Raw genomic sequence first — 15,573 nt, 5'->3', positions numbered from 1 at the left:
ACCTTGTCCCCTCATATCCAGTGTCACCCTCAGGTGGCCCGTCCTGTGACCCAGACACCTGCTGTGTGTCTCCCCAGAAGTGCTCTCCAGGTCTGCCAGGCCGGGGCTGAAACACTCATATCTGGCAATTCATTCACCCAATGAACACTGATTGAGCACCTACTATGTGCCTGCCCCTGTGCCAAACCCTGGGGACCCAGTGAGAACAAAGTCACAAATAATCCCTGCCCTCAGGGACCCCCAGTCTGGTGCAGGAGGCAGAGAACAAATGGAAAATGATTAAATGAACACATTAATTTCAGTCAGAGGTGGAGGGGAAAAAAGGACAGGTGTAACACTGGCAAAGGACAGGTGTGACACTGCAGCCAGCTGAGTCAGGGAGAAGAAAGAGAGGTGCCAGCCGTGGAGAAAGAGTGCCCCAAGCAGAGAGCACAGCTCATGCAAAGGTCTTGAGGCAGGGCTGAGGGGAACATGCCAGCATAGCTGAACGTGTAGGCACCGTGAGCTCCTGGGAAAGTACAGTTTTACTGTAAGAGCCATGGGGAGCCAGGGAGGACATGTGAGCAGGGGAATGGTGTGTTCTAGATTACGTTTGTAACCCTGCCCATGTCTGCTATTGGGAAGAGGAGCTGTTGGGGGGCAAGAATGGAGGTGGCAGGAGGCTACTGAGGGGCTGTGACAGGGCCTGGGAGGGGAACACTGAGGCCTGGACCAGGGTGGGGCTATCGAGACAAGCAGGTGGATTCTGGACTTCATTTGAGGCCAAGGGACAGGCCTTGCAGAGGGGCCGGATGTGGAGATGAAGATGGGAAGGGTCACCGATGGCCCTTAGGCATCCAGCCACTTGTATAAGGGGAACTCAAGTGGCCCCACACCTGGGGCCACAGGTAGAAATGAAGCCACAGTTTTATATCACCATATGCTGACAGGCTGTGCCCACAAACTCCCCCAACATGTGCTGGGAACACTTCTGCACACAGTTAAGAAAGCAGCTGTCCCTCATCCTCAGCTGTGGCCGCACCCTGCACCGCCTCCGCGCCCCCATCACACCCACTGCACCAGTGTTCCCAGGAGGCGCTTCTCCCATGTCCATCTGGCCTCAGTTTCTTCCTCTGCAGAACGAGGGGCTGCAGCCAACAATGAAGAGGGTCTGTGGCCATGGCAAAGCCTCCTGTGGGAGATTGGCTGAGCCACTGACCTTTGGCGCCAGCCCAGTGCCCACCAAATCACGTCCCTCCCCTGCTCGCACCGCCTCCGTGGCTTCTCACTGCTGTCACAGCAAAACTCCACTCCTGAGTGAATCCCTCTGCCAGAGCTCTGACCCTGACCCTGTCCTCGACTGGGGCTCTGCCTCTCTGCTTGTACTAGAGATTGTGTAAATGGATGAGCCCCCGGTGGGTGTGCAGATCCCCCAACCCCTCACTGGTCTGACCACCCGAGCCCTTCCCACCTGCCCATGAGATGTCCACACCCTTCCTAGCCCCATACCCTGTGCAGCTGCCAGTACCCTGGGTAGGAAATCCAAATTCTTTCCATCCTGGCATTCAGGGCCCCAGAAGGAACACTCCTCCGATAATGCCATTCCTGCCTGGAACAGCCTGTGTCACCCTTTGTCTGTGAGGGTCCAGCTCGGGACCTTCTTCAACCCCTCTTATCACCACCACCGGCAGTGCCCTCCCAGCTGCCTCCCTTTTGTCCACACCACAAACATTAACTGAGCACCTGGTGTGTACCTGGCTTGCCCTGAAAGTATAGTATGATTAGGACAGATCAAAGTCTGGCCCTCAAGGTTTCTCCCAGACTTCTGGGAGCCCTAGACAGCTGGGGCTCCCAGAAAAATACCCCAACTGTCACACAAGAAAACGTGAAACTCACACCCATGATGAGGTCTAGATGAGAAAAATGGATGGGTATAATGAATGTAACCAGGACTTGAGCACCATTAAATAAAGGGTGTTCAAGGAAGGCTTCCTTTTCTGTGGGCTTGATGGAGACTTGAAAAATGAAAGGAGGACCTAGAGAAAAAGAAGCTCTGGGCAGAACGGACAAGTGCAAAGGCCCTGAGGCTACACTAGCTCACATTCTGGCAATCCAGGAAGCTGCTTGGCTAGAGCAAGGTGAGTAACCAGGCGAGGAACAGGGAGGAGTCAAGGGGGTGGGAGGGGCCGGCCCCACCCTGTGGGAGGCTGATGGGACAAATGTGGGCTTATTCCCAGGATGTTTGCAATAGCACAGGCAAGGATCCATTTCCTTGCCTGACCCCAAGCGATAAGGCTCTGCTGCCCCCTGGTGGCGAGTGAAGCCACCCAGTGACCTCCGCTAAAGCCCCAAACTGCCTCCATTTCCTCCTGGTAAAACTGGCTCAGCTGCTCTCAACAGGTTCCTGGGATCTCCTGGGGTTGAGGCCAAGGACTCAGAGTCATTTCTGGCCTGACACTGTCTCCCAGGTGCCTCTGGACATCATATTTGAGATCCCATGCCTCTGAAGTCTCGAGTGTCCTCCTTTGCTAAGTAGGGGCTACAGTAGTCCCTGTCTCCCACTGGGCAACCAGACTGGTCCAAGCCCACCATCTCTTACCCAGATGTTGCCCTAGCCATCTCCCTGCCTCTGCCATCTCCATTCCTGTCCTCTGTTCCAGCAGACCCTTTCCTCCCCTTACGGCAGCCACAGAAGAAGCTTTATAAAATCTCAGTTCTGCCCCAGGACCTTTGCACATTCAATTCCCTCTGCCTGTTGTCTCTCTTCCCATAGTTCTACCCACATCTCAGCTCAAACATAATCTCCCCTGCGAGGTCCTTGTCTAAATGTATTCTTTCATCCATTCATTTGTTCATTACCCACTTCCTGACAGTCCCATGAACGAGGGACTACATTCATGGTTCACAACTATATCCTTAGCACCTGGCACGCAGTAGGTGCCTAAGAAGTGCCCAAATGAAATGACTGAATGAAGGTATCTGCTATTGCCTGGTACCCAACATAGGTTCCAAATTGTTCTCTTCTTCCCATTAAAGGCCCATGGGAAAAGCCTCAGCAGCTCATTCACATTAAGGTGCAAAGGACTGATGGGCCACCAAATTCTAGACACCACTGTGCCTCACACCTGTTGCCTCCCTGAAGTGGTGCCTGAGCTGTTCGAGGAGCCCAGGATGACCCTGGTTTTCTGTCTTGTATGGGGGCAAGACCCTGAGCTCCACCAGTCACAGAGGATGGCTCACACCCTCAACAGACTCTGGTGACCAAGCTGGCCCTGATGCTTGGCCCCCTGACATACTGAACCAGGAGAGCTGGTGTCTCCTCTCTGAGCCTCAGTTTCTTTAGCTGGGAAATGGAGTCAGGAAGGGGGCCTCACTCCCAGGGTTGTAGAGGGAACAGGAGTTCCCCTTGACTGATGCTCAGTCAAGCTGGCTCTTTTCTGCTTACACCTTTTCACCTGGTTAAGCTTGAGTGTGTGTGTGTGTGTGTGTGTGTGTGTTCAGAGGGAGGAACTTTCTGGCCAGCTGACAGGGGAGGATCCCTGAGGTCACAGCCTGGGAGCCAGGCCGATTCACAGGGAGGGTTCTGAGCGCTGTGAACCTAGCATCTGTCTCAGGACCTTGGGCAACAGCTCAAGGTCTGGCCTTGCCCTGGCCACCTGTTGGACAGGGGGCATGCAGGCTATGACTGAAAATGGAATTTCCCCATAAGGACCCTATCGTGAGTTACAGCTCCATTTTATGTAGGGGTAAACTGAGGCCCAGAGAAGTGAGGCCAGCAGCCCTCAGTGCCTTGGGGAGACAGCTGGGTCTGGGCAGTTTCCAGCAAGACTTTGGGGTGTACCAGGGCATGTCTGAGCCTCGCCCTGCTCGCTGACACTTACCTCCAGGGGTGCAGGCCCAGGGAAGGGCTGCAAGGGCTGCAGGGGCTGCTGGGGCTCAGCAAGGACGGGCTCTGGCTACTCGGAGATAGACTGCAAAGAAAGAGGCCAGGGACGGTGAACCTGGCAGCGGCCCCTTCATGTGGCCTAATCCAAAGACAGGATTAGGGCTCTGGTTCTCCAGGAGAAGGGAGAAGGGGCCCAAGGCCCAGGATTCTGGGTCTTCTGCAGGCCTCGAGGACGGAGCCAGACAGATGACCCAGGAAAGCTCCCTGGAGGCAGCGGTGCGACTCTGGACGACTTAAACGGAGACGCAGGGGAAGGGTGGCTGTCAGCCTGCCCCCCCCCCCCCGCCCCGCCCCTTTCCCTTTCCCCACTCACTCGAGGGTCAGCGCCGGGATGTGTAGCTTGTCCCTGCGTGACTTCATGGTGAGGCCAGGGCCGCGTCTATACGGCTGGATACCAACGCTCCCTTTGTGAACCCCAAACCCCGCTTGTGGTTCAATCCGACAGGGACCGACAGACACGGACGGACGTGGGGACAGCACACCAGGCAGACGCAGCAAGGGGGCTGGGCTGCGGGGGGGCCCGGGGGGCGGGCTCTCTCTGCCTCGGGGCGGGGCTCGGAGCCCCGCACCTGCGCGCAGGCCCAGCTAGGCAGCAGGAGCGCTTAAGGGTGCGGGTGGGAGTGTCGGGTGTCATTCCCTCGTGGGGAGGAGCACAGGGGGGAGGGAGGGACTGCCAGGTCCCAGGTCCTCGGACTGAACCAAGGGAAAGGAAGGGCTTCACTCCTTCCCCGCCTGCATCATTTCTCCGTAGCCTGGCCCCGCTCCTTGTCCGACTCCTCCGCCCTGCTCCCTAGGGGTCTTCAGGACCCATGATTGGAGTAGGCCCCGCCCCTATTCTCCATCCCGGAGGTTGGCGACCTCTGGCGGCGGGTCTCAGCCTCTGTGCACACACCCAAAGACCCTGCCACACCTCCAGGCCTGTGCTCTGTGGGATCCCTCTGCCTGGAACGTCGGCCCCTCATTCAGATCCGACTTTGGCCCCACCTGCCCCTCCTCCGCGAAGCCGTCCCTACACGACCACGCGGGGTGCCCCAAACCCCACCCTCCCTCATGCCCAGCCAGGACCCCAAAGGACGGGTGTCTAAAGGACGGGTGTTGTCTGTGTCTGGCTCTGGCTCCCTTGAATCCCCGGGTGGACCCAGGCTGGCACACCACAGGTGGCAGAGATTAGGCAGCCCTCAGGGAGTCTTTGTTCCAGTCCTGTCCCATGGTTTGGGACTTTGCCCTCTGTGGTTTGGACTGATTCACTGTCCACCACCCCACCTGGGCAAAGGCTGGGGACAGTGCCTGCTACTGGGGCAATGTCCAAGCCCCAGCCTCTACTGAGGCTTTCAGGCTCCTCCCTACCAGCTGCAGCATTCCCAGTCCAAGGAGAGCAGATGGTCAGGGACTGAGAGCCACTCTGTCCCCATCTCCACCACCAGATTTCAAACTCTCATCCCACCCCTAGCACCTTCCCTTTCTTCTCTTCCTGCTTCTCCCCTGAGCTCACTCACTCCAGCTACCCCCGTCTCCCAGCTGTTCTTCCCATGCCAAGCTGGTCTGCACATCAGGACCTTTGCCCATGCTGTTCCCTCTGCCTGAAATGCTGCTCCCCTTACACTTTTCCCCCGGCCTCTTCCTCTTGTTCCAGATTTAGGCTCAAATGTCACTTCCTCCAGGAGGCCCCACATCTTCAGGGCTAAAGCCTGTCTCATTTCTCTTCTTCATAACACCACCATCACTCTCCTCAAGAGAGTGTGAGCTCCATGGGCAGGGCCCAGCCGTGACTAGTCCCTGTGTCCCCTGTGCCTGGAACACAGCCTGGCACACAGTAGATGCTCAAAAAAAAAGTTTGTTGAATAATTTCACTGGGGGACAAGACAATTGTACCCTCAACTTGGTTGAACACAGACCCCAGGGAGGGGGTGTCAGCACTCACACACCTCCAGACCATCGGCATGAGGTAAACCCCACCTCTCCAGAGCTGTGTTTGCTCCATCTGTCAACCAGCCAAGGCACTGAGCAAAACGTTCTTTGAACCTTTGGGGATCTAAAAATGCCAGCCTATAGAAATGTTTATGTGACCCTGAAGGATACAATTTTCTACCCATGTTCCCTGAAAGAAAGTGAGCTCCCTGTCAAAGGAGGCAAGTGAGCGACTTCCAGGATGTTAGGTCAGAATTCTTGAGTCTGGACTCTGGATGCCAGAGAAGTTTGCCCCTTCTGAGCCGGGTGCCCTTGAGCCAGTGACCCAACACCTTTGCACCTCCGTTTCCTCATTTGCAAACGAGACTGTGGTGAGGCCAACAAGTGAGGCCAAGTGAGGCCCTGGTGAAGCCCTTTGCAAACACGAGGGATAGGGTCAAGGCGAGAAGCTTTGCTGTAGTCATTAAATAAATGCACGATTCGGAGGTTGCTGTTGAAAAATCTCTGCCGAGGACCACGGAGCCCCCACCTAGCCCACCAGCCCCAGGTGAACTCACCCACGACCACGGCGAGGCAGGCTCAGCTCCTTCTGAAAGAAGATGAAAACAGCGGTCATTTCCAGGGAGACAAGCTCTTCTCATCCCTGGCCCCCCACTCATCTCACCCAACAGCGGGCCCCATGTTCACTTTGCCCCAGCGATGCCTTCTTTCTGCTTGCCCCACACGGTGGGCTCAGCGGTGCCTCTGCATTTCCACGCCTGCTGTGTCCTCTGCCAGGCCCACCCCCCTCCCCTCTAGTGCTAGTTAATTGCAGCTCATCCCTCAGGTCTCAGATCAAGTATCCCTTCCTCCTGGACTCCTAATCTACTTCTCTGCCCAGCTCATACCCTGCCTGCATTAAATATAACTTCATTATTTAAAATAACAAATCAGTTATATTTATAAAGAAGTATGCTGACAGTACGAACACTCTGTCGAAGAATGAGAGGTCCAAGGAAAGAGGTTCCTGAGTCTGCCTCACCCTGCCCCTCCCAGATCTGAAAGTTATTCCTTCTGCACCACAGAGCCTATCGGGGTGGGTCCCGGGCGCTGGTGAGGAGCGGGGCAGCGGCCCATCCCCCTACTGAAGACCCGTTTAGAGCCCAGCGAGCTGACCCGCTCAACCCCCCGGCCCTCTCACCACAGGCAGGGCAAAAAGAGGCCTGCACTTGGGGTCTACTCTGAACCCAGAGTCCCCTCTCAAATGTGGCTCACCCAGGAGAGTTTTTAAATTCTCAAAGGGCCACGTAGCACAAGTTGAGAATCTAGGAACACTGGGACCTGGGTCCGGATCTATGATCTGTGCTCTCCTGGCTGTGTGGACTTTGACGGAATAACTGTACTCCCCATGTTTAAGTTCTCTCATCTCAGAATTGGAGATAACATCAGGAAGGTTCCTCGGGTGGATCAGCCATTATTTTTATTACCGTTGTTGTGTGCTGTTGCACTCAGCACAGGCCTCTGTGAACCATCCGGTAAACTTTACATTTAGTGAGCCACCTACTGCATATCAGGAGCAGGGTCCATTTTTTTACAGTTCCGGAAACAGACGCTGGGGGAAGCCAGCTGTCCACGCTTCTTAGTGGAGAGCAGGCGGGCAATCCAGGTTTCTTAAGCGACACCCCCCGCCCCCCTACACACGCCAGGGGTGGTGGTGTCCAGGATACATGACTATTTTTACCTAGGTGGGCTCCTGCCTGCCTACGTCCAGAGCAGGGCATTCACTGTGGCAACCAGTGACTTTATCAGCCCCCGCAGCTGATTGGAGGGGGTTGGAAGGGGCCAGGTGCTGGACAACCACGCTGGAGCAGTTGGCAGGGTCTCCAGGCAAAGGAAGAGGAGGGTCCATGGGGGTATTGCGTCACCCAGCTACTTTGAGCTCAGAAAACCAACATGTTCAAGGTAGGGGGAGGCCAATCTGCCACCCTGAGGTTTCTGTCTCCTTAAATACCTCTGGGGACGGGGAGCTCACTACCATACAGGGCAAGAGGTCATAGACCCAGGAACCACCACCACCACCACCACTAGGGTCTCCTTCTGCCCTTCCCATTGTAATGGGAGCTTATGTTGGCTCCCCCATCCCTGAATTCCTACTAAGCAGAGAAACGGAGGAGCTGGGGTCTGGGGCACTGGCTGCACCCTTCCCAATCCCACCCATTTCCTTCCTAAGCCCCTGACAGCTCTGGGTTCCCAGTCCAGCTACCCCCATCAGGGCTGTGTGACCCCCTCTAAGCCTTTCACCCCTCTGTGCCTTAGTCTCCTCATTTGGAAACTGGCCCAAGTTACATAAGGTCCTGGGAGGAATCAAGGAGCAAGCTAGGGATGGCTTCTATAACTTGGAGCCAAGACAATAGTTCTGTAAGATTAATAATAACCACCAATTTCACCATAAATATAAATTTGCTTACAAAATACAAAACGATGTAAAGTGGCAGAGAGAGGTGAGGGAAGATGGGCAGCCTCCCACCCCCACGGCTGGGCCTACACGGAGCTCTCCCGGTACCACCCCCAAGTCTTGGTTCCCTGAATCTTCTGCTTCCACCCTCAGGCCCCCGTTTGCCGGCTGTTCCCCTATCCTGGCGTGACTCCCGCCTCAGGGGGAGTAGGAGGTGCTGATGATCCCCTGGAACTGTCCTTTAAAGATAATATTCACAGCATCTTCTGTGCTTGGCTGGCTTGGCCGTGCTTCCTCCCCTCCAGAAGCCTCTGTTGTACCCTGAGGAGCCCCCAGTCTGGAGGAGACAGAGCAGAGCACAGACACCCCCACACTGGGGGCATTAGAAGGGACCCAGAGGGAGAGTACATGCTGGAGGGGGCTGTCAGGCTGGGCCAGCAGGCTGGTGGGAAACAGTAGGGTGGAGGTGTGACTCCGCAAGGTGGGCACCAATCCCCATGGGAAGTTTTCAACTGGAGACAAGTGGGAGAGATGTGCGCAGGGGCCACATCACACAAGCGCATGGGCTTTCTGGAGGAGGAGAATAAGTGGAACTGGGCCATAAGGAGGCAGGAAGACCTTCCACAGAACCTCCCCAGCAGCAACTGAGGCAAAGTCCAGACACAGGCTCTAGGCACTTTCTCCGTTCCCGAGGCTCTGTTTGGAGATCTGGTGCTTTAAAATTCTCCTTCCAAGTGGGAGATGATGAAAAAATAGTAGTAGTCATGGAAGTAATAACAGCGCATGTTAACTGGCTCCTATAAACGCTACACAGAAGTCTGAGCTTAACCCAGACCAGGAAGGACCAGTCTCTACTTCTTTCCCTGACCCACATCCAGCACAAACTGGTGGCCTGCAAGCTGGTGGTCCATGGGCAAGTGTGGGGTTGGTTGGAGGGGAAGCGGGATGTGCCTGGATTTAAATCCCGATTCTCTCACCTACTCCCTATGACACCTGGGCTGTGGGTACACTTCTCTGAGCCTCGGTTTCCTGTTTTGTAACACGGGACTCATCAGGGAACAGTGCTTCCTCCCCATGGAGCGGGCCCCCACTTGTGACGTTAGCAGCGCCCCCACTCGCCTACCCGGAGGCAGTTTCTCTATTTTAGGAGGCTGCGGGTGGGGCTCCAGTCTAACTGGGGCTTCAGGCGGGGCCTGTCCCTTCACAACATCCCATTGCTCACCAGTCTGTCCCCACCCCCTCCTCTACACCCAGAGCCCCCACTCCTGCCTCTGGCCTCGGCTCCTCTCCTTCTGCCCTCACCCCTACCACACTCTCGGTGGTTTCGGGGAGAGGGTCTCTGCCCTGCACCTCTACCCCCCTCACCTTTGACAGAGTTCACAGTTTTGCAGTAGCCTGGGTCCCAGACTGGCCTTCCCCCTCTTTCACTAGCCTCGGTGCCGCCCACCTCAGTCCTTTCTAGGTTCTAGCTGCCTTCAGCCTTTTCCGTTTCCCCGAACACATTGCCTGCCACCTGCTGCTGCCTCTTCTGCCCCAAGGCCACCAGCAACACTTGGTCAGTTGCCCTTTCCTGGTGTGCCTGAGCATCCCGCATTGCAGCTGACCACTCCGCAGGGTCACTGCTGCTTTGGCCTTTGTCTTTCCCACCAGGCTGGGAGGTCCAGGAGAAGGGTGCCAGAGGATGGGGAACATCCTGCTGCATCTTCGGAGCCAGGCATACAGCAAACACTCAATAAATATTGGGCCAAAGACGAAGCCCTGCAACCTCGTGGCTTCGGTAAGGGTGTGATCTAAGACCCAGAGGGAAATGGCAAGATCCTCTCAATTCCCAGAGAGGTTGCCACCGTGGTCACAGGGCCCCTGCATGGGTTCGAACATAGGTCTCTGCTCAGCCTCCTGAACACCAGACCAGGTCAAAAAAAAAAAAGGGGGCCCTTATGGCACATGGGGAAACTGAGGCCCCAAGAAGCAAGGGTGCTTCTGGCTGTCCACCTCCCTCATAGCCAAGGAGCAGTGGCTTGTGTCTGAGAGAGCTGGTTAAAAACTCGGGTTAAATCCCTGCGGGGTGACCTCAACCTAGTAGCTTTCTCAGATACAGTTTCCTCATCTGACAAATGAGCGCCTGGACAGCCCTAACCTTCCTGGCTTGCTTTAGGGGTGAGCTGAGGCAGGGGCGCAGTGGCAAGTTTTAATACCCATTAATTAATATTAGCGTATCACTCTAATGGGATTAATACAAGGATGAACATATGGTGAGCGCTCAAGACCTGCTGTTGTTCATATTATTAGAGCAGCTGGGGAGAAGACAAATCTCTTATCCCCTTTAAAGCTCTCAGGCTAACATCTGCAACCTCAGTTTCCCCATATGTCAAAGGAGGCATACCCCTTTCCCCCCAGGTGAGTACTTTGAGAAGTGGTTGGGCAAGAGGGAGAAATCGGAGCGCGCCCCTCCCTCTCCCTCAGTTTCCCCTGGCCCGCCTAAGCCCCGCCCCCGTCCTTAGGCCAGGTTCACTCGGCCTCGCCCCCGCCCGCTCAGGGGCCTCACCTGGAGCCCGCGGCGCCGCAGGAGGCTCGGCTCGTCCATCGTCGGTCAACTAGTCCGCACTGTCAGCTCGCCCCCCTTGCTCAGCCGGAGCCTGAGAGGCCCCGCCATTGGCTAAGCCGGTCAGCTGGTGCGGCCTGGCCCCGCCCCTCTCCGGAGCCCTCTTGGAAGGCCCTGCCCCCGTTGGGAGAGCCTGCCCCGCCCTTCCAGGCCCCGCCCCACCTCGAACCTAGAAGTAAACATCAATGAATCCCCCTAGAAGAGAGGGAGAAGTATCATCCCCATTTTGCAGATGAGGGAACTGAGGCTGGAAGAGGTTAATCTATGTTACCAGGGCACAAGGTTGGTAGGGTGAGGTGAGTTGAGGCACTGACCTTCGTGCAAGTTTTTTTTATCCTCACCCGAGGACGTTTTTTTCATTGCTTTGCGAGAGGGAGACGGAGACAGGGAGACAGGGAGAGAGAGAAACATTGTTATGAGGGAGAAATATCCATTTGTTGCCTTATGGTCCGCGCCCCAACTGTGGATGGAACTGGAAATCTGGGTATGTGCTCTGACCAGGAATTGAACCTGCGACCCTTGGGTCTATGGGATGATACTCCAACCAACTGAGCCACACTAGCTAGGTCTTGTGCAGAATTTAAGCACCTCTAACTCAATAACCAAGATAAATAATATTTTAAAAAATATTTTATTCATTTTTTGGGGAGAGGGGAAGAAGAGGAGAAAGCGAGGACGAGAAATATCAATGTGTGGTTGCCTCTGGTGCGCTGCCTGCTGGGGACCTGGCCCACAACCCAGGCATGTGCCCTGACTGGGAATCAAATTGGTGACCCGTTGGTTTACAACCCATGCTCCATCCACTGAGTTAACACCAGCCAGGGCAAGATAAATAATATTTTAACACAAAATTTTAAAAAACCAGAACTAATACAAGAATGCATGATCTATTAAACATCAACATTTTAAATAAAGACAGGACCGAACTCTGCCTCTGCACTACCCTGCCTCACCTGCCTCACCCTAGCCCTGGCCCCGGTGCCAATACACTCTCATTTACAAGAACAGGCAGCCACTGTAATTGCCAGTTTGTTTTTTGGGGATGGCTGCTTTTGCTCAGTGCCAAGCTGCGTGTCTGGCTAAGTTCCTCATGAGGACCACCTCCTACTGGTACCTGATAATATTTGTTCAGACCCACTTTGCAGAAGGAAAACTGAGGCTGGGAAAAGCCCAAAGTCCCAAGATAGCACCCATGTTCTCTCATGTACTGGTACTCCCGCTGTCTCTGCCGCTGCAGGTTCCCCTAACTGTCCCCCTCTGGGACCTGGACAATAGAGTATGTCGTTAGGCTGGAGGGGAGTCATCCACCCTGTGAGGTTCTGTAGGGCTCACCAAGTTAGGGTGGCCAGATCGAGCACATAAAAATCCAGGACTCCCAGGCAAGACTTGTTCTTCTCATACACATTTTTAAATTGACGTATAATTCACATACCATAAAATTCTCCTTTTAAAGTGTACATTTTCGTGATTTTTAGCATATTGCCGAGTCATGCAACCATCACCACTATCTAGTTCCAGAAGATTTTTGTCTCGTCACCACCAAAAGAAACTCTGCACCCACAAGCAGTCACTCCCCATCCCATTCCCCCACCCCTGGCAGCCACCAGTCTGCTTCCAGTCTCTATGGATTCCCCTGTTCTGGACCTCTCATATCAATGGGATCACACAATGTGTGGCCTTTGTGTCTGGCTTCTTTTATTTGGCATAATGTTCTGAAAATTCATCTGCATTGTAGCAAATGCCAGTACTTCTTAAAAAAAGATTTTATGTATTTTTAGAGAAAGGGGAAGGGAGAAAGAGAGGGAGAGAAACATCAATATGTGGCTGCCTTCCTCATGCTCCCTACTGGGGCACTGGCCTGCAGTCCAGGCATGTGCCCTGACTGGGAATCGAACCAGTGACCAGCTGGTTCTCAGGCTGGCACTCAATCCACTGAGCCACACCAGCCAGGGCAACGTCATTCCTTTTTAATGTCAAGTAATATTCTTTTACAAATGTAACACTTCTTGTTTATCCATTCATCCGTTAGTGGACATTTGGGTTGTTTCCACTTTTGGGCTGCTGTGACTGGTGCTGCAGTGCGCGGCCATGCACAAGTTGCTGTGAGGACATTGCTGTCAGTTCTCTTGGGTGTGTATCTAAGAGCGAATTCCTGGGTCATATGGTAACTCTATGTTTTAACTTTCTCAAAAAATACCAGACTGTTTTCCAAAGCAATCGCTATTATGGGCTGAACTGTGTTCCCCCAAAATTCATATGTTGACATCCTTACCCCCAGGTCTTCAGAGTGTGACTGTCTTAGAAGATGGCACCTTTAAAGAGGAGATTAAAGTAAAATGAGGTCATGTGGTGTAGGCGTATCCTAACGCAGTATGACTGGTGTCGTTATACGAAGAGGAGATGAGGATGCAGGCACAGAGGGAGAACCGTGTGGAGACCGTCAACAAGTCGGGGAGAGCGCCTCCAGAAGAAACCAAACCTCCCAACACCGCAATCTTGAACTTCCAGCCCCCAGAACTGTTAGGAGCAAGTGTCCGTTGTTGAAGCTACTCAATCTGCGAAACTTTGTTATGTCAGCCCTAGCAAACTAATACAGCCCAACAGTTAGAATTAATTTTAGATAAACAATGAATAATTTTTCAGTATATGTCTCATGCAATACTTGGAATACAGTTATGCTGAGAAGTTATGTGTTGTTTACCTGAAATTCTAATTTAACCGGCGTCTTGTGTTTTATCTGGCTACCCTACACTAAATGGACTTCAGGTTGTGGCTTGCATATCCCAGGTGATGGGAAGCTCATGCCCTATAATGGCCAACTGTTCTGTCTCTGGCTAGTTCTAACTAAAAGTTCTCTATGTCAGGCTGGGGTGGGCATGTGACCTGGAGTCTTTATTTACCTCAGCCACTGTGATTGGTATAACGTAGGCATGTGACTCAAGCTCAGCCAGTCATAGTCTTCCTTGGGACTTAGGCTAGAACCATGGGGAGAAGAGAGATTCTGCTTACTAGAGGTGGAAGGCTGGGCAAATGGGGAGCTGTTGGATGGGGAGCCACTAGGAAGGTCTCAAGTGCCCCTGCTTTATCTGGGGAGGTCTACCTAGGGCCCCTCCCAAAGTGACTCCTTCAGTGTCCAACAGGAAGTGGTTATTGACTGACTGACTGAACAAATGCAATTTTTTTAGGGTGATCACCTGTGCATCCTTCAAATCCACTTTAAATTCTCTTTGAGAAGCATCAGAGAAAATTTTGAAGGAATATATATATATATATTTTGTGAATTTCTACAGATCCATCAAAACCCTCCTCAGATGTCTCCATAAGGGGGATCAGGAAATATGATTGTTGAATGAATGAAAAAATTTTTCTTGGTAACCTTCTACATATTCTTTAAAACACCCTCAAATGACCATCTGCAGGCATCAGAAACTCCTGGTTGCGTGAAAAACGTTCTTACTGGTAAATGATGCCTATTAATGTGTTGATTAAATAAACTGATAGATTTTCTCCTTGCAAATTCCTGCTCAACCTTCAGCTTCCTCCTCAGACGTTGGGGCATGAGGGTCTCTCGACCACTCGGAGGTAAGAAGCTCATCCCTCCTCAGAATGAAGGTTACTTTCCAGGGGAAGAAAGCGGAAGCCAAGGGGGTGGGGAAATTTTGTGGTTCCTCCTGACAAGATTTCTGATTTCCGGGGATGGGTGACTGTAGCCAGATCCTTCCTGACCGCCCCTCCCCCCAGTTTGTGGGGCAGCCCTGGGGGCCTATCTTAGCTGTGTTTCTGGGGCACCTGGGAGGAGCCAATAAGGGTCCCTCAAGGCTTCCTGGCAGGACAAGGGAGGGTGTGTGCATTCAGGTGTGTGCGTGCGTGTGTGTGCAAAGGCTTAGAAGGTAGGCTGTGGTGAACCTCAGGGCGAGCCTTGGCCTGTGACCTCAATAAGGGTAGAAACACGACCTCATGTGTTGCTAGAGTCTTGCTTACACACCCTCCGTGGCTCCCCAGCTCCCTTGGGAGACAGCCCCACCATTTAGTCCGTCATTCCAGGCCCTGGCCCCCCTCACCACCTTCATCTTGCCCATGGAGACCTAGACTTGCCATGTTTGTCTGGCGTCCCCAAAGCATGTCCCGCTGCACCTTTCCCTCTGCTGTGCCCTCTGTTGGGGACACCCTGTGAATATAAAAGACAAGACCCTCCTTCTCTGGGCAGCCCTTCCTGCTGCCCTTTGGAACACTCCCAGACTCTGCCCTTCCCAGCCCCAGGAGCTGGGGCACCCTATGTCCAGCTCTCCCCCGCCCCACCTCTTTTTCCCTCAGTGTTTTTCCAGCAGCTGCTATGATGTTGGGGGGATGGGAAAGAGGAATGACAGTAGCAAAGGCCAGTGGGGAGGGGTGTCCCAAAACAATGACTGATCACGTGGGCTTTCTGGTGGGCAGGAACCCATTGTACAGAGAGGGAAGCTCAGTCCCAGGAGGGCCGACACTGGGGTGGGGGTGGCCCTGAGGCATGGGCCTTACTCTTGAAGAGGCAAAGCTCTGCCCCACTCACGGGCTCTGTGTCTCCATTTCTTCACCTCCAGCCCAGACCTCGAGTGGTCAGGGCGCCTCTGGGCTCAGCTTCCCCACCTGTGAAATGGGACACCTGATGGTGCCTCCTCAGGATTGTCAAGAGTGGGCCACAGGTTTGGCCATGTCTCCAACGGCCTC

At 53.9% G+C, this 15,573-nt stretch overlaps 1 protein-coding gene across 5 annotated transcripts in view; it reads right to left on the bottom strand.

The window, feature by feature from the left end:
* MAST3 (microtubule associated serine/threonine kinase 3) overlaps window positions 1–10,931 on the bottom strand; it is a 34,221-nt gene extending 23,290 nt beyond the window's left edge. For 2 of the 5 annotated variants that reach the window (XM_036032565.1, XM_036032566.1), the window contains exons 1-3: window positions 10,813–10,931; window positions 6,391–6,422; window positions 3,861–3,950 (exon numbers count right to left, since the gene is read on the bottom strand). In XM_036032565.1, coding sequence (XP_035888458.1) covers window positions 3,861–3,950; window positions 6,391–6,422; window positions 10,813–10,851 — 161 coding nt within the window. In that variant the 5' untranslated portion in view covers window positions 10,852–10,931. Of the gene's footprint in view, window positions 1–3,860; window positions 3,951–4,238; window positions 4,884–6,390; window positions 6,423–10,812 lie in introns of those variants that run through there. The other 3 variants (XM_028519560.2, XM_028519561.2, XM_028519557.2) reach the window with 2 other exon arrangements.
* Between the last annotated feature and the right edge of the window lie 4,642 nt (window positions 10,932–15,573).

Source organism: Phyllostomus discolor, chromosome 8 (assembly GCF_004126475.2).
Source record: "Phyllostomus discolor isolate MPI-MPIP mPhyDis1 chromosome 8, mPhyDis1.pri.v3, whole genome shotgun sequence".
Taxonomy (NCBI): Eukaryota; Metazoa; Chordata; class Mammalia; order Chiroptera; family Phyllostomidae; genus Phyllostomus; species Phyllostomus discolor.
Note: the sequence above shows the minus strand (reverse complement) of the source record. Positions and strands in the feature narration are given on the sequence as shown.